Genomic DNA, 23635 nt, shown 5'->3' with positions numbered 1-23635 from the left:
ACAATTTGAGGACCCTGTCTCACTGTCTGTGAAGGCTCCAAGACAGACCTCAGCAGTTAACTTCGGATGCCTAAGCTACACGAATCCTGCCTCTAGTTTCTCATCACAAAGAAAATTACCACTAAAGGTGAAGACACATACTTATCCCACTAAAAACGTGCTTCTATAATTTACTATGCCAGTATCTTGCAAGGTATTTGTTGTTCACTGTATTTAAACTACTCCCAGCACGACACAAACTACGCCAGAGACACTTCCCTGTAACTTCTGGAAGGCAGAGAAAACAGTGTCAGTAAAATAGTGGCCATGCCAGAGCCGTATCCACTGAGGTAATTTTGCCAGCAAGAAATACGGAAAGCCCATGGCACAGCCCCAGCAGCACGGACCACACTGCCCGGGCCGGGGGCTCACCGTGCCAGCTGCTGTCCCACGGGAGGTGGCACACCGTGATGGCTGCTGCCTGCCCCGAGGCCTGTGCAGCACACAGGGCTGTCACCACAGACCAGCCAGCTTCACCTAAGAGCTTTTGAAGCTAAGGAGGCTTCAAAACTGTGTGGCCAACCTCTGATCAGGCAGCTGAATAACTTCAGCTCACCCCTCTCTGCGTAATAATGGTGCCATTAAATGGCGACACCGTTTACCACACGCCGCACTTCCAGTCTAAATTACATCTCAGTTTTCAGTAATGTCAGTTTATAACGTTGCTTGTATTTCCATACATGCGCTGAAAGCCCGGATTACATGTCAGACCCAGTCTTAGCCCCCGCCCTGCCAGTGACGCCGCCCTCACGGGGTTCAAGCGCGCTGCCCAGGCCTCAGCACCCCTGTCAGCCACGGTGCCACCGCGCTGGCCCTCGCTACGGACAGCGGCAACGGGCTGCACCTGCTGGGCCCCAGCTGCTCCAGCCAGGCCCCAACTGCTCCAGCCAGGCCCGCGTGGGGAAACCGCTTTTTCCTTTTGAATTGGGCTTTGTTTTTTTCACGACCGTGGTTGCGGCGGTGGCCGGCAGCGCAGGGCACCTCCCGTCCGAAAGGTGGCGCTGCGGGCGGCGATGGCGGGGAGGAGTTTGTCTCCGCTGGCGGCCCGTAGCCCGCCCTGCGGGGCTGACGTGTAGCAGCGAGGCGGCTATGGCGGGCGCCTGGGAGGAGATTCGGCGCCTGGCGGCCGATTTCCAGCGGGCGCAGTTTGCCGAGGTGGCCCACAGGTGAGCAGGGCGGTGCCGGTACCCGTTGCGGCCCCCGGAGCTCGCCGCCTGCCGCTGCGGCCCGCCTGCCGGCGCCCCCCCGTTCCCCTGCTCTGCCCGCCGGCCCCGGGGGGCGGTGTGCCACGGGCCCCGGTCCCGTCACACAGCGGGGTCCCGGCGGGTCCAGCCAGGCGCTGCCCCTCTGCAGACCCCCTTTGGCTGGCGCTGGCCTGTGTGGCGGTGCCTGTGAGCCCGCGGGGGCGTCTGGGGCCCCCAGATATGTAGGTCAACGGGAGTGCACGGCTTGTAGTCGCCGTGGAGTGCGAGCTGCTAAACGTTGTCACGGCTCTTCCTTGTGTGTTGTTGAGCAGCTGAGGTTGTTGCCCAGAACTTTGGTTTACTAAAGAATGGAAAGCGCACCGAACACGTAAAAAAAAAAAAAAAAAAAGAAAGCCAAAAACCCCTAAAAAAGTACAGAAAGATCAAAGACACAAATTCTGTAAGCACAGTCATTCATATGTGCATTCTCTTAGCAAAAGGGGCTGGTGGCTGTTCAGGAGAAAAGCTCTTTTAGAGAGCTGACCCACATAAGTGAAGCCATATGGATGATTTCAGAGGTGATAAGTAGGATCCTGAAATTATTTTTTTGTCTTAAAAAGTATTCACAGAAAGCAGCAAGTAATCTTCATTACACTTCCTGTGTTTAGTATTTTTGAAACATCACTTTAAAGTTAATTTTATCAAGTACTACTTAGAATAACTGATTATTCCTTGTGTTGTTGATAGATTGTCAGAACGGAACTGTATAGAAATTGTCACTAAACTGATTGCAGACAAGCAGTTGGAAGTAGTGCACACACTTGATGGAAAAGAGTATGTCACTCCAGCACAGATTAGTAGGGAGATCCGGGATGAACTTCATGTTTGCGGTGGTAAGTGTGGCATTTGCTTTCTTCCTCTGGATTGGGAAGTGAATTTTCAAGACAAGAAAGAATTTGAAAGTTTTATTCAGTACTCTTAATCTTGCAAAAAAAAAAAAAAATGAGCTTGCTTCCTGTTGCTTTATCTACACATTAATTCACCTACTGGTATTTTATTTTCACTTCAGATCTGTGTTAAGCTTTTAGGCAAGCCTATCAAGATACGTTACTTGACTCATTTTCACCACAGAATTTCTGAGGTAGAAGCAATCTAGCAACTCTTTTGAAGGAAATTTGTAATTTTAGTATGGTTAAGTATCTGTCGCAGATGTTTAGCCTTGACTCAGAATTTCAAAATCATTCTTCTTGCATGTCATTAGTAATAATATTTTTAAATAGTCACTGGAAATTGACAAGTCTTTTATTTTACCAGTATGAAGAGCCATCTGCTTTGTAAGATCCAACAGGTATATAAGAAAGTTAATATGTCAGACTGCTTTTTGTCAATGTTTTTAATGAGAAAACAGTGTGGTGTATGTACCTTTAGGTCTTTAAGGGTCAATTTCAAGGCATTGTTTGGAAAATTAACTTCCTTAGGTTTAGACAGATTAGTCATTTTCTGAGGATTACCACAAGTATGCCTTCGTTTGCGTTACACCATTGTGTATCGTATCAGTATGATAGCTTGAGTTGAATTCAAAGTTGCTGATTTTTGTTAGTAGGAACACACAAAGGTAGAAGGTTTTGGCAATCTCCATTTTGATACTCATGGACTAGTGATCAAATCCAGATCAGCATCAAGGCAAAAACTAATTGGCAGGCAGTTTGAACAGTGATTTTTACTTCTGGAATTTCTGTGCTGGATTGTCAGCAAGGCCATAGGGTAGAACACTATGGGATATCTTGCACTGACCACCTGTGGCTTCTGTGATTTGACAGTATATAAAGCTGAAGTTAGTTTAATTGGTCTACAAAAAAGTAATGAAGAAATATTTTGTACATGATGGACTATGCTATATTCTCAACTGTTCAAACATGTTTTGTATACTAAAAGTATATTTGTACTTTTTTTTTAAGGTCGAGTAAACATTGTTGACTTACAACAGGTAACTTTTTAGTAATAAAAAACCTATATATTTCTTTCTTTTCTTCAACGTGTATATTGTAAATATGGACTTCATCAGTTATATTCCAGCCAAGTTATTTTTGTAAAAGAGAACAAACTTTATGAAGAGCTTATAGCTCATGTCAGAGTACTGCAGACTACTGAAACTGTCCATTTACTGCTTTATTGAAAGCTTCTCTCTGCTTAATGATGATCTAGGACCTCTGAATTCACCACTAAAATATGCAGATTTTCTTTATGAACTGTTTCTTTGTAAACTAAGGGGGGGGGGAACAGAAAATAAGTATGTTTTCTATTTAAATTTAAAGCTGCAGGAGCAGGTATAATTAACTTTGCATGTCTCTCTGGATCTTCCCTCTTCCTTCATTAATCTCTTGTCTCTGCTAATCTTTATCCTCCAGTGGTCTTCCTCTGTGTCTAATTTTCCCTTCTGGCCTGAGTATCAGAACTGGCCTGGAATCAGAAAACCTTTCTGAAAGACAATTTTGTATTTTCGGCTCTTAGCCTTCTGGAATTTTTTATTATATAGGTTTCTTTTAACCTTGTCACAGTTGCAAAGAGAGCTTTTTCCCCCTAAAGCATTGCTGCTTTATTCCAAATCACAGATTAATTCTGTATGTATGCAATACTAGAAAAATAAAAACCAAGCTTTTCTCAAGACATAGGAATATGGGAGTATAATATCTGAATGTTTGAGAATTAATTTCAATTTAAAGTTCTGATGAGATGTTTCATTGGATTATTTTTTTAGGTAATAAATGTGGACCTTCTGCACATTGAAAACAGAGCTAATGACATTGTTAAATCTGAGAAAACTATTCAGCTTGTACTGGGACAGCTTATCAACGAGTGAGTACTGTCAGGAGTGTTATGTATAATTCACATCTCTCTCTATTTTTTGAAATGTAGACTAGAAGCGATGGCCAGCCTTTGTTGCTTCTGAAGTGAAATACATTTTTCTTGACTGCTGCTAGGGCTGTTTGGTGGTGATCAGTGCTTCTTTTCCAAATGGCAAGTGAGGCGTCTCTCAGCAGAGCCTGCAGTGAATCCATAGAGCAAAGGCCTTACATAATGTCGCTGTGCAGTATCCTGCACTTAAGAGGCTTTATTTTTTACCTAGTGTCTGTGTACAGCAGCCAGATCTCATTTACTCTGCAGCTTCGCTGTCTTCCTCAGCTATTGACAAACCCTTTCATTTTTCCCCACCTCTTGCTTTAGCTCACAAGCCTAAGATGTATGATCAAGTTATTTTATGGCATTCAGCACAAAAACCACCACTGAAATAATACTCTTATGGGGTTGTTCCTATTACTGATTGTGCTGCAGGATTTATTCTTGGCAAAGAGCGTGAAGTTCCTGGCTCTCTTGAAGTAATTAAGACCTATCTTGCTCACCAAAGCCCTTTCCTAAGTCTCATTGACATTTAATGTTTTCCTGTTGCTGCTTTTTGACAGTTTCATACAAGCAGATAAATGGCCAATTTTAATAGTAGCTACCTGGTTAGCAGGCTTTTTTTAAAAAAAAACATATTTTCACTCTACATTGTTCTCCTTTTTTTATGTGAAATAACCTTCAGATTATTTTTTCAAAGATGCAACAGAAAGAGGTATAGTACCAGGTCAATTAAGAATTCCATATTGGGCTGACAGATTAATCTTCAATTTCACATTTAATGTGTTGGGTTATGGGTTTTTTTCCTCTTGTTTTTAAATAAGGAGTTACCTGGATCAATTAGCAGAAGAAATAAATGATAAACTGCAGGAAACTGGCCAAGTGACAATATCGGAACTCTGCAAGGCATATGACCTTCCAGGAGACTTCCTGATACAGGTGATGCAAGCCACCAACCTAGCAAATGCAAAGAATTGATGGCGTTTACCTTCTTTTGTTATCTTTACCATATCACATGGCTTTAATGGTGATGAGCTGCTTGTCATTCTAAGCAGAGAAGTATTAGATATATAAAGGTTGCAGTGTAACAGCTATTCACAGGTTGAGATTGATGTTTGCCTTTTCATTACTGGGCAAAATTTCTTCAGAATCTTTATGACTGTTAGGAACATATTAGGATTAGTAATGTTAGAAACGGGTTAGATTAGTGTAAGATCTGAAAATGTATTTGTTTGGAATATTAAAGTAGGGGTAATTTCATCAGTCTCATTAGCTAACCAGGAAGCAGAAATACAATGGTAGAGATCTTTCAGTTTATTCAGAAAAGGTAAAATAAATGTTCGTTTCTAGAAGCTGAAGCCAGACAATCAGACTAGAAACAAAAAACTACTTACCTTTGTTAGTGACTACTGTAGTGTTTAAAAGAATTAGGGAGAATTCTCTTACCGTTGTTGACTTCCAGTCAAGGCTGGGTTGTGTTCGGAAGGTACTGTTTTCAAAGGGTGATCCTGTGGTATGTGTTAGGTGAACAGTCATATTAGGTACCACAGACAACCTTGTTGACTCTCATTTTATGAGCAGATTTCCTCTAAGATTTGTCTCATGATCAGCTTCTACAAAAACATTTTTAACATAAAAAAATTATAATTCCTGGGCAATATTTCCTGGGTTTAGTTCACTTTGCAAGGATGCACATTTATAAACTGTTTACAGCTCTTTCTTTTGTGTTTATTGTTGCTAATTTATATTTTGGTTGTTTGAAAAAATGGATAGTGTGTTTGTCTGCCACTGATTTGTACAAAATTAATACAAAAGTTAAATCTTAGCTTTCCTTGTGCATCTCCAAACCATACTTACTTCTTTGCAAAGTTTTCTTTCATCATCAGATACACATGTATCTGATAGAAGAGGGGCATTGTTAGGAAAGCTGAATTCTCTGAAGTTTGGAATTTGGACCATAATGGCATCAACTTGCATGTAGTAAGGCACATTCTCAAGATACCTAAATAATAATTTCCACTTGTACTCCTCATTTCTGAATATTTTGTCCATCTTGGCGAAACTGACTTGCTGATCTGTTAATACAGATTTTTTGATTAATTTTTGTTTAATATTGTTAATATACAATTTTAGCAGTCATCCCAGCTTCTATTTGCAGGCATTATCGAGGCGTTTGGGTAGAATTATTCATGGACAACTAGACCAGGAAAACCGTGGAGTGATTTTTACAGAAGCCTTTGTGTCCCGGCATCGAGCACGCATTCGTGGTCTCTTCACTGCGATTACTCGGTAAGTTACAGTACCTGCAACCACATATGAAAATATTGTTACCATAGGTCTTTATGGACCAGATTCACTTGCGATTGAAAAAGAAAAGAGAAGAAAGACCAATGGATAGATTTCTTCAAGTGTAATTCAGTTCCTGGGGTGAAATATTTAGTTCTATTTTACTTACTGTTTTTTACATGGTGACCTCCTTTGAAAGGAAAACAAGGGAAGTATAACAATATACTATAGAAAACATACGTAAGTTTTTTGGCTGAAGAAAATGTTAATCAGTAGTTTTTTCATCTGTTTGGAGATTATCTATTCTTATTGTCATTCTACCACTCCCCAGTTATTTAACGTGGTGATGTCTACCCAACACATGTGATTGTAGATAATTTTTTGTTATTAAATCAACAACCGTCTATGTTAATTTGTGTGAAGATAAGAACTTGGGACAGCAAAAGTTCCTTTGCAATAATTGTCATATCTTCGTTATAAGATACAACTTCATAGTGATTCAAAAGTAAAACCTTATAAGCTGTGATAAACCTCAGTGTAGCACCCTGAGGCTAATACACTGTGTAGTTTTGTCCATCTGAAGTAACCTCTCTTATTGCTAGATTCTCCACATCAGTTTCAGGTCATTAACGTATGTTCTTTTATTTTTCTTTTTTCCAAGGCCTACACCTGTAAATAACTTAATCACTCGATATGGATTTCAAGAACATTTACTTTACTGTGAGTTTCAGTCAGACTGTTTTGTATTTTTGTTAGTTAATTCATAGATTCTTCATTATGAGAAGTATGCTTCCATAACAGCATTTTAGTATATAGACTTACTTCTGGAATAAAGAATAATATGGTTTTCTTTAGTGTAAAAAGTGTTAAACCTTTTCTGCTATCCATAACTGAAGAGATGTTCTTTTTATCTAAAGCAATGGAAGCATACATTGATGAAATGCCTTTGGGGGCAGAATGATGCAAGAAGTACAGTACTCATTTTGTCATCTGCTTCCGTATTTGCCCTTAGCTACTGGCAGTTTTATCAGTGAAGCACACAAAAGGGGACAGATATTATGTAGCCAAATGGCATTAGCTACTCTGGATTTTATTTATTGACTTTTCTCTGCGATAGTGGAGGCATAGCTTTTGTTATGCTCTTAGTTAAATGTCTGTACGTGCTGAGAGATAAAGCATATCCTTTAACTGTTTGCTTTTATTTTCTGCAGTTCCTTTTTAAAATATAAATGTGTAAAAATTTCCTATCCAGCTGCTGAAACTTTTAGGCAATACTTAATTGTTTCTCACTTCTAACGTTGCAGCTTTTCTTTGACTACCCCCTCCCATCTGTCCAAAATACTGCTTCAAGCATCATTAGCCTTGCATGCTGGCAGACCAAGTGCTACTGGTATTCAGAATCCCTTAATGGTTTTCTATCTCTTCTTACAAAAGTTAATGTTTGTCTTTTGTTTGATTGGGTCTTTTTGCCTTCAGGACATTGCCCACTTTAGCTTCCCTGTGATATTTCCTTGCTTACCTTCTCGTTCTTAGCAACAAACTTATTCATTAAGAATTAAAATCTTAGCATTTAAATAAAATTGTATAAACACTCTACTTTCACTTAACCAATTTAAGGTTTTCTATTTTTTTTTTTTTTAATGTGCCATCCAGGTATTCATAGAGTAAAAGGAAGATCTGTTAAACTGCATTATAATAATGTTGCAGTACCCAGCAAATTATCATCTTTTTCAAACAGGTCCTGCAAGTACATGATCATGTTTTGCTCATGTACAGTGTTAATGTGAATTGAAGTTCTAGTGTTTTCCTGACACCAGTAATCATCATGATGGCTAAGTGTGTTGCTAGTTCTTTCTTTTTATATGCATACAATTTTTTAGTGACTTTATTAATCTTTTTCTGTAGTTCTTCTTACTGTATTTCATTTCCTCTACAGTTTTGAAAGTTTCAAAGAGCTGAGCTAGTACACATTTGATTTTATTCTGTCCATTTGCTGAGATACCATTTCAATTTCACAAATGCTGGAAACTTGAAAAATTTCATTTAATTATGTTACTTATACTCTGTGATTTTTATGTTTGTCATTTTTAACAATCTGTTTTAAAGTTGTCTTTGTCAGTTTTGTCAGGAAAAAAATGTAAGTTCAGTGTACTGTTTGTGTAATTTACAAACAGCTTATTATTTAATCAACACAGTATTACACAAGATGAACAATATTCTTTGGTTCTGTCACATAGCTGTGTTGCTATTCATGAAAAACTGGCATGCAGTTATGATAGAAAAAAAATTTTGAAATCAGAAACTGTTCAAATTAAAACACTAATTTCAAAGTATGATGAAAGCACAGATGTTCATAATTTCTGAATATTGTGTTGCTGATGTAGGGCAGACATGGAGGAATGTGTATCTTTGCCACACTGGCTGAGACCTAATAGGACACTACAGACTACTCAATCGCCTTTAAAACTCGGTGTGACATTACAGTAGTTCTGCAAAGGTCCTGTTGTTTTGTTTTAAAACAAAGACTGTCTAGACATAATTGTAGTAGGGGCTGTGAAATTTCCTATGAAAGCAACTTCTCTGCCCTGGAGTTTTAGAACCGGCACTTGGCATAAAACAAAAATTAATTGGCATCTTAAGTTCTCCCCATTTCTTTAAAGACCGGTTCATTGCTAGTGCTCCACAAAATTGTTTGAAAATCTATTAATAAAAAGAAGTTCAGATTGCAGGGAGCCAAACTGCATTGTCTGACAGTTGCTTAAATAGAATAGGTATGTTGACTCTTTTCTAGGGTAACTAAACAATTAGTATAAAACACGAATTTTATTTTCAGAATCTATCATATAAGCTCAATTGTATACAAGGTCACTGAACCACAGCAGAATATGATTTCTAGCTCTTGTCTTAGATTACATAAAGCTATATCTTGTTTAAATCGGTTTATCTTCTACATTTTAGCAGTATAAGTACTGTTTAGCTTTGTTAGTGGCAGTTTTGTTCAATAGCTGCTAGCTTTAGAGGTTTGTCTACACTATGGGCATATCTGACCAAAAAAAGAATAATGCTTTAATATGTAGTATGTCTTCTGGAACCAGGTTTTCAAGTAAATTTTCCTGTGTAGGTGAGCTAAACCTCCGTAGGCTGCACTAAGCATGTGTTAATGTTGACTGCTGCTCATATTTAATGAGGAAGAAGCAGTACCATGTCATACCATTTAATGTTCTGTTCTGGGGTAAATTCTGTCTTTTAATGGAATAAAAATCAAAGCAAAGTGAGATTATAAAGCTATCTAGCAAAGCTCTGGAAAATTAGCAGAGCTTGGCAGTTGGTGTCACTAATTTTTATACTGACTTACGGAAAGGCAAAAGCAGAACATGGGAGGCAAATCAGGTATTTCTGTGCACCTTTAATGGATAGAAAATATTTCGCATTGAGAAAGGCTTAGTACTTTGGTACTACCAGCTACCAGTAAGTTTTTTATCAGCAGTATTTGTGCATTATTGGCAACAGTGTTGTAAAACCATGAAGATGGTCACCAGTAGACGGTGCTCATATTTATGCAGTTTAGTTAGAAATTTTTCATGTCATTTTACTGTGTACAGATCTCACTTTTTCCAATCTTGTTTAACATGCAAACAGTGAATTTGAAGAGAACATTATTCATAAAATGCTCCTATTTTATTGGCTCATCAGAGAAAGATTCTTTTATGACTTCTTTTTCTAAATTAAAAGCTCAAACTGTCGATATGTGTGTTCAGTAAGTTTTACTCCTGCCATTGTGGCTCACTCTTTTGAAACATTGTATTATTTTGAAAGCTTTTATCAAGACATTCTGGTAAGTGTTAAAAGTAATTGATAGAACTCAGAAATGTTTCACTGGAACAAGCACAAACAACTAATGGGTGGGAAAAAGAAGAAACAAAACAAGGGAAATAATTACTATGTTTTGATTAATGGGTGTATTGAAGTGGAAAATGTCAATTTATTTTCTTCTTGTAGCTGTGCTAGAAGAACTTGTTAACACTGGTCGTCTAAAAGGCACAGTAGTTGGTGGGAGACAGGATAAGGCTGTGTTTGTTCCAGACATCTATGCCAGAACGCAGAGCAACTGGGTGGATTCCTTTTTCAAGCAGAATGGTTATTTAGGTAATTAATCTGTATTCTCGTAGATAAAATATCTTTCTAAAACTAGTTTAGATAATTTGTCTTACCCTAATATAGCTAGTGTCTAGAGTGAAGCCTCACAAGAATAAGTGGAAATCAATACAGTAGTTGATACTCCACGGTTAAAAGTCCATCTTGCATATAATCATATATATTGCTGCATCACAAAAAAAAACATATTTCAGCAGAAAGAACTATACTGCTAAACAGTAACTTTATTTCTCACAAATAGAGTTATAAATGCTACTTTTATTACTGTTCTGAAAACATTTCTTAAACTGCCCATTGTAGACTTCTCAGATGGTCATGTTTGACCCACGTGGTTGGGGTTTCAGTCCAGGCATCCAAATTACAACCAAACTTTGGCTTTTAATAATCCAGATAACGAAGCGCGCAGTGCACAGGAAGAACCTTTTCCAAAATAAAATTTAAAGAACTGGAGTGGGTAGCACTAGGGTCCTGGTTTGAATCCAGACAAGTCTGTCTAACTTAAAGCTGAGTGATGCTGGACAATGGTGTTTTAAAACAGGAGCTATGGGAAGATGTGGACCTGAATAAATAGAGGAAGGTACCTCTGTGGTCCCAAAGGGCCAGCCCTAAATAACAGTTAGTCTGGCACTTTGAAAAGGTTCAGCATAATTTACTGTGGTAGTATTAAGTGTTTCTGTAATACTGCTTGACTGACAGAATATCTGTCAAAGTCTTTGAATGTTTCCAGAACATCTAAGATTGAACTGCCAAATAGTTGAAATGCTTTGCTTATGAAGCATTGCACAATTCTACGAGTATATTGGAGTAACTTTTGAAAACAAAACATTTTGACATTGTAGATACTGTAAATATTGTTCATGTAATTTTAGAATACTTTGGAAAGATATAATTGCAAGGCTAAACTTAATGGTGTAAGAACCTGCACATTTTTATTTTTTTTCTAAAACTCAGACCAAAGTCTCCATGATTTAATCTTCATATTTCTAATAGCTATGTTTAGGTGTAGCTTGTATTGAACTAAGTTTTAGGTCAGCATCAGCTTGAGGCTGCATTTACTTGTATGAAAACTATATGTAATTCTTCAATTCCTGCTTTCAAAAAAATAACCACATAAGATCCTGTATGTATATGGAGGTACTTAAATGTAACAGACATCCTATTTTATAGAATTTGATGCATTGTACAGACTTGGCATCCCCGACCCAGCAGGTTACATCAAAAAAAGATACAAGTCCACACAGCTCTTATTTCTCAGAGCAGCTTGTGTTGGTCAAGAAATTGTGGATCAAGTTGAAGCCTCTGTAGAGGAAGCCATCAGCTCTGGAAACTGGATAGATGTAGCAGTAAGCAATCCTTTCAGTTGTTGGATTTTTTTTGTGTCATATGGTACTTTATTGAAACTACACATATGTATAATGAAAATTCCATGTTGTCAAAGAAGAATATTCAGTTTAAGTAAAATAACAAGTAAAAAGGCATTATTTGCCTTTTAAGTTGGTCTGAACAAAACCAGGGGAAGGACATATCAATATTTAGTTGATAGATACCTAAGACTAACTTTCATTTCAGAATTAGTGCTAATGTATTTTTCTAGAGAGTAGTATATTTCTGTGGGTTTTTTTTGGAAAAATTTAAACTGAATTCTTGAGACAGTTCTGTTAAGCAGAGGGTTATTAGCCATTATGCCCTGGCTAAATCCTAATTTTAGACATTACAGCACTCCTTTGTTGTTTGTAAGGAGACCCACTGTTGTTTTGTGTTTGATATTACCCTATATCTGTTGAGTTGCATTTTGAAGAAGCTGCAATGGGGTTTGCTCAGAGGTAGCACATATTCTAAAGCAGTGTTGATTTTGTATGTTAGAAGATTTAAAATAGAGTTTACTCTTAAAATACTAGTTTAATTTTAAAAGTGCAATATATTTTAAATACTTAACAGATGTCAAATGGGTTGTCTGTGAATTCTTTTTGTCCACATACAAGTATGTCTGTCCTTTCTAGAACAGGTTATTGTATATATATGATTTTGATTTTTCTTTACCCTAGACTCTTCTGCCCAGCTCATTGTCAGTAGAAGATACTGGGATTTTGCTTCAGCAAGTGATGAGATCTTTAAACAAAAATTCTTCAGGTTTAGTCTTCAGTGACACCATTGTAGTCAGTGAAAAATTTATAAGCAGCTGTGCCGATCTATTTTCTGGTATGATGCAACAGAAAGCTGAAAAGGTACAGGTGTTTTTATTGGTCAAGATGCAATATACGTTGAGTGTTGGATTATACTTTATATGACTTTGTTTGCTGTTACCATCTCTTTACATCTCATCTGAAATACAACTTGAGAAGGACAAAAATGAAGAAAAGGTTTGTGTATGTAATTGGTGTAATTTAATGTATATTCAGTTGCACTCAGGAAACACCATCACACTAAATGTACGATCAGATGCTGAATTTTGAAGAGAAGAGTAAATGTCTCATGTGTTGCACTGGGAAAAGATAATGTTACATTGATATAACATATTAATATAATATATATTTTAATGTATAACATAACAAAATAAAAGTGGACAAATGGCTTAAATGTTTTCATATGTATCTTTTGTTGCTGTGTGTATCTTTTTGCTATTAAGTGCATATTTTTCATTTTAGGAAATGAAAAATAACCCTGTTAATTTAATCACTGAAGAAGATTTAAAACAGACTTCTAGTCTAGAGAATTCATATGCTAATAAAAAAGACAAAAAGGATGAAAGAAGAAAGAAAGCAACAGGTAAGGCATCAATATTTAGCTTAAGCCAAAACCAACAGGAAAAAAAACAAACCCAAAAAAAATACTTGTTTAGCCTTGGAGATATTGAAATATGAAGTTAATATATTTTGTAGTCCATTAGTTGCCTCCAGTTCATTGCTGAAGTTATTTAATAATCCAACCACTTTTCATCATTATACTGTAGATGTAGATATATCTGAGCTATGTCCGTGAGAACTAATTTCAGATGTAGAAGTGCAGACAGAGTACCATAAAGGTATCTTGAGTTTGTCCAACACAAGGCAGCTGGTTTTAGAAGCAAGGAGTCCATGTTCGCTTATTGGTGTGTATGCTATGGTCACATAACACTGAGTTGTGCAGTGAGGGCTGACCAAACAAGTATTAGCACAGGGACCTTTCTACTGTTTTTTATTACACAGTGTAGGTACACTCTTACTCTCCACTTTTCAGGGATCCAAGAAAATGAAAATACTTCTTAATAGTCTTGAGAAGTTAATTCCAAATTCACTCTGTCTAAATTGATAAATGAGGGTTTTGGGGTATTTTTTGGAGAACATTAATATTGGATGTCTTTTCTGGGAGTCCCATGCAGACAATTTTCCGTTGTTTGCATGCATAACAATTATTTGGAATTTCACACAGTTTACTTTAAGGTGTATTCTGGGTTAAATTAATCCCAGGTCTTACTCCATTTTTGTGGTAGCTGTTCAGAATAGGTTTTAATCTTGAGGAAGACTAAAAATGTGTGGGTTTAACCCTTTCAAATCTTTCTGGGTTTTAAAATATTATTCAGACTAAAGACTGTATTTTCAGTCCCAAAAACTTTATGTGGCTCTTGTGTTGCTACAGCACAGCTGAGCAATCTATGTTGAACTCTTATGCTGAGTTTCATGTGAGGATTAGAGCACTGATGCATCTAGCTTAATGGAATATACTCATCTGCAAAATTAAACATTATATTCTACTCTTAAAAAGGCCATGACTGAGTTGACATGGAAATGAAACTTTTTCTTGTCAAAAGAGACAGCAGATTTTCTAGGCCATAGCTGAGGCACAGAAGCTTGAACTTTAATTGAACTGTCATACATAGAATTACTTCAGCTTCCAGCCCTCTGAGGAGTGAGACTCTACTGAGCATGTACTACATGTCTAGACACATTCATATCCACAGGTAACATATGCTGCGCTATCAGCAGGAACTACTCTGAAGTGGTTCCTGAAGAAAGGAAGAGGTGGTGAACTGGTTTGCTGTTCCTGCAAAGTAATGCTTAAAAATCCATCTATAGCATGTAACAGCTGCAGTTAGCTTTGTGAGTAATAGCATCTTGTCTTTGTGTTTCCTTTTCTTAAATGATAGTACTATTGCATAATGTAGTTATGTGAAAACTTGGACCATGTATTTAAATGGAAATATTAGTACTTTCTCAAGACTTAATACATATATAGAACCAATTATTCTGGAGTTTAAATTTCTTTCAAGTGGAAAACGAAGGGAACAAGCTGTGAAAAAGGGAACAAACAGCAGAACAGTTTACCTTGTGGAGAGGGCCTGGATTCTAAATTGAGGTCCTGTCTGCAGCATGAATACATGGATTACGGGACCTATGAACTAAGAAATCTGTTACGTTCGTCAGAACTGGAACATCTCATTGCTTTATAATCATCTAAGAGTAGTTGAAAAAGAATTAGTGTTCTAGATAATTGAATGCACGCTTCCAATAATATTTTGGATAAATGCTTACTATGTAGGATTGGTCCTCTGAAAGTTAGCAAAGTTATATTATCTGGAATATTTTTGAGTAGGTCAGTTATTCTGGTCTATTATTCACTGAATAAAAAGAATAAATGCTTTCTAAGATGCTATTTTCAGCCAACAGAAAATCTCCCATTACATTGTGGGTGCTGGTAGCTCATCTGTTTTCAGCTGGAAAAAGATGCTGCTCTTTTTTTTTTTTTTTTTTTTTTTTGAGAGAGAGTTGTACATTTGATATGGTTAGTATTTGTGTTTATTAATGACATTAGCTTAACTAAAGTTTTGACCGTAGTTGCTTTTTTTTCATAAAAATGACATTTAAGGCCCTAAGATTGTGGAATATGTATTGTAGGTAATGTTTAGAATCAGGTTGTGGTTTCTTAAATTAGCATTAACAAGTAACACAGATAAATTACCATGATACTGTAAACTTAAGTGCTACAACTTGACTGTGACCTAAGCAAATAATTCTCCACCAGAGGGCAGTGGGAGTGTGAGAGGAGGAGGAGGTGGTAATGCTAGAGAGATCAAGATTAAGAAAACCAAGAAGAAAGGAAGAAAGGACGCTGACAGTGATGAAGAGACACAAGCAACTAACACAGGTTTGTTGTTTTATTTTGGGCACTGTCTGTTCATACTGACATGTTTTTATCATTTACTTTTCTACATCTCTGTTTTAACCCACTGTATTGATAGAGTCAGGTAAAATATCAAAGATGAGAATGCTGTTTAATTAGAATTGTATCAGTGGCTATGATATTGCTACTTAAATGAAACGGACATACTATATTCACTGACAAGTATAACTCAGTCTTTAAAAAATAAATTTAAATAAAGGAAATGAGAGCTTTCTTTTTTAAAAATACTGCTTTTGTGTAGGAAATGCTTTAGATTTTGGGATTAATATTACAATTGGTTTCTTAACACCTCCTGAATGTAGTGTAAGATAACAAACTAGTGTATGATAAATGGAGGAGTTCTCGTCCAGTTCCAAAGCTTAATTAGTTTAAATTAACAAATCATAGCAATAAAACAGTATTTAGATATTTTTCCTCATAGGGATAAAATATGCAGTCAAAGTTTTAATATTTTAAATAAGATTCATCATGTTAAACTGAGACTTCTGTATCTGAGCTAGCTACCTTTGTAACTGTTGACTTTGTAGTGAAGTAGGTACTTTGAAGGCCTAGTCGGTTCACAGTTGGTTTACATGTGCATTGCAGGATGAGTTTGAACTGCTACCATTGGTGCACATTTCTCTACCTTTACTGTTAGGAGAAGGAGCATGGATGGCTTTCTCAGAAGTAGATGCCTACATTGTTAGTCTTTTAGCAAACAGTAGTTGCAAGTGAAAAAATCTTAATTATGTGTTATTTCTTTCATTTGATGGAGTACCAGAACTGTGTACTTCCATTTTATATATAGTATCTAGACTTTCAACACTGACTGAAAAATACTTCTAAACATCATACTTGAAGTTGTGAAGTATGGAGTTTTAATTTTGTATGATACTACTCACAGATTACCGTAATTCACATATAAATGAAGTTATTTTTCAAGACTGCTCAGTTACTGAGTAAAACAGTGTTAAATCACTTTTTTGTTGTAGCCTTACATGTTTTTATGGTTGTTGATGTTTGTATTGCTGCATTGTAAATAAACAGATTGAACCAAATTCCCAATATAAACTCCGATGTAGCCTTCTCATTTATAAATAAGAACCTTCCAAAACCTGATTTAACCTCCCCTTTCCACCTGTTTATGTAGCCTTGTATGTTGCTCGTTGCTGCTGTGGCACAGCTAGGAACATCATTGATTTCCATTCATTCAATTACTTTATCTGCAAAATGAACCTGTTTTATGGTGCATCTGGAACATGGAATGCCTGTCCTTTTCTGGTTCCCTGTCATCATCCTGATTTCATTCTTATATGTAAAAACCTAAATTCTGCAGCATGCAGACAAACTTCGTACTTCGTCTAAAACCAAAATGCAGATGCAAAAATTTGTATGCATTTACAAACAGCATGTAAGTTGATTTTGTTACTGGGAGTTCTTCTCTAGTTTAATATTCTTGTTTTATCATGTCTCAAATGTTATACTGTAACCTCAATTGTAGGATACTCTTTTACTAAATGGGGTTTAAAAAAACTCCAGCAACCTTGTGAAATCCTTCAAATAGGAACATTCTATTCAGTTTTGGTGTTTTATAAAGCTGTGTTTGGTCTTGGTGACATCACCGTTTCTGACCTAATTGATGGGCCAGGCAGTTTGAATTGTCTCACCAAAAATGCATGCCCTAATACACTGCTTAAGTTGTCTATTACAGAAAATAATTTCTAAGAGATCAAAAGATAAATTTTGTAAGTTTTTCATATGTGTAAAACTTAACTGTCATGTGTAGTCATCCCTTTTTTTGTATTGTTGGTAACGCATTTTTTCTGTGGAGGTTTCGACTTAGAGGCATTTCAGTGTCCCATGCCACAGAGTACTGTAGCAAAACTTAATATGATGTTTTCTCAGTGAATGTTGCTCATGGCCACTACAGGTAGGAATAAGCAGCCGGAGTTCCCTTTCATGTCACAAGAGGAAATTCAGGATGTTTTAAAGACCTACATGCAGGATTGCCCTGAAGAGCTTATTGCAGAACTTGCTGAACATCTAGAAAGGTAATTTTGTGATTCAACTAGAATTAGAAAGTGTGTGATTCACTTCAGATGAATCTTCAATCTGTTTTCTTAGAAAAAGATGTTTTGCTGATGGAAGTGAACCACAGTATTCATTTTTTGTACAGCACCATGTTACATACTTGCTTATGTATCAGAAAGCTGTGCTGACACAGTAAAGAGAAATAATGCTTCTGCTTAGCAGTAGGTGGTTCTGCATCCTTCATCAGCAAGCGTATTTTCAGGTTCGTGGATGTATTTCCACCCCCTTAAACTGACCCATGCTGGGGTTTCACCAGTCCCATCTTGTGTACAACCCTTGGTGTATGTTCATGTTTTCTGTCTTCTGTGGTTCTACTGGTACCTATGTGAACTAGGTAAGCTAGGTCAGCAAAGTGATCTAAGCCAAGATGAATAACTTTTTTTAAAAGGCGTTCCTTACAAGAGAGAGAATGCAAGTGTATGTGTTCAGGGCAAAAAGAACAGGATAGGACCATAACAGCCCAAGCCTGAATAAAGTTGGAGTGCAGAGGTAACTCCATCTTTAGAAGGCCCTGTGCTATTTTAATGCAACTTAAGTCTTCCCCTCTTATAGCTCTTATTGATCTGAAATTTGTACAGAGACCCCTGAAAGAGTTTGTGAATAGTGTGGGTTCTGGAAATCTTCTCGATCTTCATCTTGTTACCATTTAGGAGTTGTTATGAGTTAAAATCTTGGCAAGCATATACGTACCATGCATACTGTAACCAACAGTACTTCTGCTATTACAAATGTACATTTTAATTTCCTAGTGCCTTTTTTCTGATTTCCATAATTTGCTTTTTATTTATCTCACCATTCTCCAGCATTCATGTCCCATTAATTTACTGTGTAACGAGGCAGCTTTCTCTGTTGCTGGTATATTTGGAAAAACTTCTGTAGTTTTGTACTTTGCTCAGTGTTCCCTTTTTCTCCTTTCTTCTTCCCTGTTCCAAGACCTTTAACAAAAACTTATCAGGAAGTTGTACGTTCTGTTTTTACGTCTTCAACATCTTCCTCTGGAGCTAGCAGAAGACAGACTATGAAGGACTTACAGGAGGAATTCTCAAACTTGTACAGCAACATTCGGTTATTTGAAAAGGGAACAAAGCATTTCACAGGTACAATGAATATATACTTTTAAAAATGAATATGCTTCTTCAAGGAAATTGTATTTATTCCAGAATCTATATTCAAGGAGAAAGAAGAGCAACATTTTAAAAAGGAAAACTTAGAAATGTGTTTATCCCTCCTAACACTGACCTTACGCTGGAGTGCATTGCTTTGCACACTTCCTTAAAATATATTCTCTTTATTTCATGTCCAGTCTGTTATATCTGCTGTCAAGATAATTGTGTGTTCTTGTCCTTGCTTCCAGAGTGTTTGCATGTCTTCACAGTTTTGGTTGTTCATGGGGGAAAAACAAAAAACAAATTAGTAAGCTTACTTCATTCTGTCACCTGTCCCCCTAATGAAACATTTGGATACTACCTGATTCTAAGAAGCCCCTGTTAAAACCTCTTTTAGGTTTGGTACTGAAAGTAGCTGCTCCTTGAGGGTAGTTTTTCAAGGTGTAGATTCATTTTGCCGTGAGTTACTGTGTAAAGCGTCTTCTTTAGGTACTGTATTTTGTGACAGAAAAGTAGCATTAGGAAAATATTGTAGCCGTTTCAAAGATTCTGCTGTATTCAACTTTCTTCTAGACCTTCCCCTGTGGAAAACTTAGAACAAAAAGAAACATAAGCAAATGTCCCATTTATTCCTATGTTTAGTAATAAATAGAATTATTTCCCATTAGCCTTTGTTCTTGTGCATGTGTTCCATAGGCTCTTTTTTCTAAAAGTCTATTGTTTCAATCTTAAAGTCATGTGCTTGCTCTTCTTTGAACTGCTTCTCTTGTAGACCTTTCCTTTACATACTTTTTATTTGTTGATGGATAGCAGTGGTTGTTCATTAGTGGTTTAGGAGGATTGTACAGGGATTAGCTTACTGCTTATACAGATACACCTTTGAAACACTAACAAAGCATTAAAATGCTCCTACAGACCCGAGGGCTGATATTTTTCACTGAGGTAAGTTCCATAAGCAGTTGCAAATGAGGGATGTTAGCTTCATGGATCCAGATAACCTTCTCAGACTAGTCATGGTTGATAGAGTCCACATTTTAGGAGGTGCTGTGATAACTGTCATAGGACTTATATAACTATAGTAAGTTACTTTTAATCACTTCTTTTTAACAGATGAGACTCAGACTAACCTTGCCAAACACCTGTTGAAGACTGTCTGTACAGACATTACAAATCTTATTTTCAACTTCCTAGCATCTGATTCAATGATGACAACAGAAAATTTTTCTACAATCACAAGTGAGGTACACAGATAACAGTTCCTTTTTAACAGTCTCATGTAGATCAGTGATGTTTATTTAATATTTAATTATCTTCTGTTTAAATATGCCTACAGCTAAAATGGTAATAAATATTACAGATTATTTCCATTCTTGTCTCATATAGGTCCGGACCAAGATTTTAGGTAAATTGCCAGAAGACACCAAAGGTCCTTTAACTAAACTGCATACTTCTCTGAATGGCAAGGTAAAGTGATCCAGTGTCTGAGTTCAGATTTTCCATTCTGCTGATGCAGTGACAATAAGCAGGTGACATACATAGTGTAGTACGTAACTGCTGCTGCTGTGAAAGGTGAAGACAAAATAATATTTTGCATTTGTGTAAGTCATTGAGAATAAGTACATTTTCATATCTGTGAATGTTAAGAGGTGAAAAGGTGGCCTTACAGTTTTATACTGATAGTTACCTAGTTTTTTGCTTCCAGGTGGAATCCAGAGTGTCTTTTATGTGCAGGTGAGAAAAGTAAAAGCTGAGAATCAGCGGTTTGAAGTTGTTGGTGTTTCCTGGATTTTCTTCCTGAAGTTCCTGATTGTTCTCCCATGTATTTCTTAACTAATAAAAATCCTAGATATGTAAAAAAAACTTTTCAGATTATGTCAGTGTAAATACAAAAGAAAGCCATTTATTACTTCTTTTATGTGAAGGGCCATAATGATATGTTTCTTAAGAAAAAATATTTCTGTAAATAATTGTAGAACATGTATTCCTTTTTTAATTCTATTTTTAATACTAATGGATTATAGTTGCTGTTAATATTTAAGTATATGAACTTTTGGAAGATGAATAACATTAATTTCTAGTAAGTACTTTTTACTTTCTCCTTTCTTCCCTAGTTTATTCCAAATTTATTCACAGTCATCTGCTATGTGATTAATTGTGAACAGTAGTTAACCTATTTAATAATCTGCTAACATGTTTTAAATACTTATATAATTTTTTAATAGAGTATAGAAGATTTTCTTTCATGCCTTGATTCTGCAGTGGATATATGTGGTATTATGGTGAAAAAAGGAGACAAAAAGAAGGAAAGGTACCTTAATTTTATTTATTCTGTGCACAGTATGTGAAACTTAGCTTTGTTGCTGCACAAATGTTAGGTGGTTACTTTGGTAGCAGTCATACGGACTGTGTACATAGAAGTCTTTCTTTCCAAACTATTTAGCTGAAAAATACAAAGCCAAGCAGTCTTAATTCCATAGGAGCAGAAGGAGGGGAAGGTTCATATTTAGCTAAGTTACTTGAGTTGCTGCTTACAACAACTCATAAATTCTCAAGGGGGCTTTCAAAATTGGAGGTGCACCAATGCTAGCTTTTTTTTTTTTTTTTTTTTTTTTTATGTAGAATTTCACATGAAATGGTCAGTCAGAGGAGAAACTTAAAATTAATTGAATTCAGATATGTTTTAGTCTGTTACCAACTACTCTAAGACAGAATGAGAAGCATATTTTTGTATAATGTATTCCTGTTCCTTAGGCAAGTCCTGTTTCAGCATAGACAAGCTCTGATTGAACAGCTAAAAGTCACAGAAGATCCAGCTCTTGTTCTGCACCTGACATCAGTACTGTTATTTCAGTTTTCAACCCACTGTATGCTTCATGCACCAGGAAGATCAGTACCGCAGATCATTAATTTCCTAAGTGGCAAGATTCCAGAGGTATTCCTGTGTAGCTTTTTAAGGAGAAATACCTTTTTTATATGACAGAACATAAAAGTGGTGCCTTATATTATTTCTGCTGCATAAGACTGGCACCTTTGTGTTTCATGTCTAATCACTACTTTATGTACATAATATAAAAGTTCTCTGATCATCTGTATTGTATTTCAGACATCATTTCAGGGATCTGTCTTCAAGATTTTTAAAATGAAATTTTAAATCTATCTGTTATTAGTACAAGTAGCTTTTGCCTTTATCCATAGAGACAGCTATGTATTGGGGGATATTCTTATAACTGAAATTTTTTACACTGTTTCCTCCCAGCTAGAGCATGGTTGCTTTTGAAACTTTTCTAATTCAGTTTTAAAGAAATACACAACTCTTCAAAAGAAAAATATTTAAATTCTATATTCTAAACTGGCAAAACTAGTGCTGTTTACTAACTGCATTGCTTTCCCGCTTCAGTGGTTAATTGCCCTGTTCTTGCAGCACGGATGCACTTTCATTTTTCTGACTCTTTGAATGTCTCTCAGGATTTACGTTGCAAAACACCTTGATAGAAATATATTTATATATCTCTAACCCTCCTTAGGCAAGAATAGGAGAATGCTTTTTTGAAAACTTCATATCTAATTAAAGGTCTGTGTACCTTCTCAATGTGTAACGTTGACGTTCCTTTATTTTTTTCTGGTTTTCCCCTCAGGATCAGCATTCTCTGTTAGTCAAATACCAGGGATTAGTAGTGAAACAGTTGATCAGCCAGACTAAGAAAACTGAACACGGAGACAGTGACACAACAGATAACCTGGAAGAGGAGGAAGGAGCAGACACCATTCGAAAAGAGCTCCAGGAAATCACTACCTCTATCAAAGATCTTGTTCTGAGACCTAGGAAATCTTCTGTAACAGAGGAATAAAATTATTGTTCAGTGCATCGACATCTATGATACAGTCAGATTTTATTTTTTTTATCCTGAAGGGAAAGATAGCAGAAAATGCTTGACAAACTAAAATTTGGCTTCTAACAATTGCAAATAACAGCCAGTGAACACAGTTGTTGGGTAATGGTGGCAAATAGAGGGTTTTTACGTACTACTGCAACGTACATTTAACACACACATACGTTTAACACACTTTAAATGTAGTTGTGACAGAGCGCAGTTGTGGACACTTTGGGTAAGAAATTAGGGGTTTGTAACTGGCATATTCATGTGAGGCCTCAAGAAATGGTAATTCTTCAAATAACAATGCATTCTGTTCCATACAGACACAGGCGTATAGTTTTACTTTTCTGATTTGGATTTATAGTGATCTAAGGATTGCATATAAGTATATAAGCCTGTATATCTTAATTTCAAATACTAGTTTTGAAACATATACCGATCCCTGATAGTATACCAATGAAATGCCATCTTTAGGTTTTGATACCTCTAGTGGATGTTTTCAGCTTCTGTTCACTGGGCCACAGCACTGAGTACAAGTGTATAGTGCTAAACTTAAGAGAGCTGACCTAGTACTAATGTGAGTTCGTAAATGTACTGAAAGCTTACGGAAATCGGCACACTCATGCTGTTAATGTCCATAATAGCTGTTCATTTACACCTTGTAATCTGGACAGAGGAAATGATACCCTTTTGCATTGATGTTTTGGGAGAGGGTAAATACTGTTACGCTTGCCATATTTTACATGCTGTATGTTCATTCAGCAGACTTACAGAGTTCTTAGTCCACTTCCCAGAGCTGTTAGAAGCACTTGCTGCATTCTGTCATCTTCTTGAGAGAGCTTGTGGTATTCTGTTTATCCTGAGT

At 36.6% G+C, this 23635-nt stretch overlaps 1 protein-coding gene across 1 annotated transcript; it reads left to right on the top strand.

Annotated features, from left to right (window-relative positions):
* The first annotated feature begins 1052 nt into the window (after positions 1-1052).
* UFL1 (UFM1 specific ligase 1) lies at positions 1053-22766 on the top strand. The gene is made up of 19 exons (XM_080389044.1): positions 1053-1205; positions 1971-2116; positions 3182-3210; positions 3982-4079; positions 4946-5060; positions 6280-6410; positions 7069-7127; positions 10407-10553; positions 11730-11905; positions 12608-12787; positions 13208-13328; positions 15561-15683; positions 17629-17749; positions 18723-18886; positions 20006-20136; positions 20279-20359; positions 21118-21203; positions 21647-21827; positions 22531-22766. Exons 1-19 carry the CDS (start codon positions 1129-1131, stop codon positions 22741-22743), a joined length of 2379 nt encoding a protein of 792 aa, XP_080245170.1. The 5' UTR covers positions 1053-1128; the 3' UTR covers positions 22744-22766.
* Positions 22767-23635: the final 869 nt, after the last annotated feature.

Source organism: Falco punctatus, assembly GCF_963210335.1.
Source record: "Falco punctatus genome assembly, chromosome: 5".
Lineage (NCBI taxonomy): Eukaryota > Metazoa > Chordata > Aves > Falconiformes > Falconidae > Falco > Falco punctatus.
Note: the sequence above shows the minus strand (reverse complement) of the source record. Positions and strands in the feature narration are given on the sequence as shown.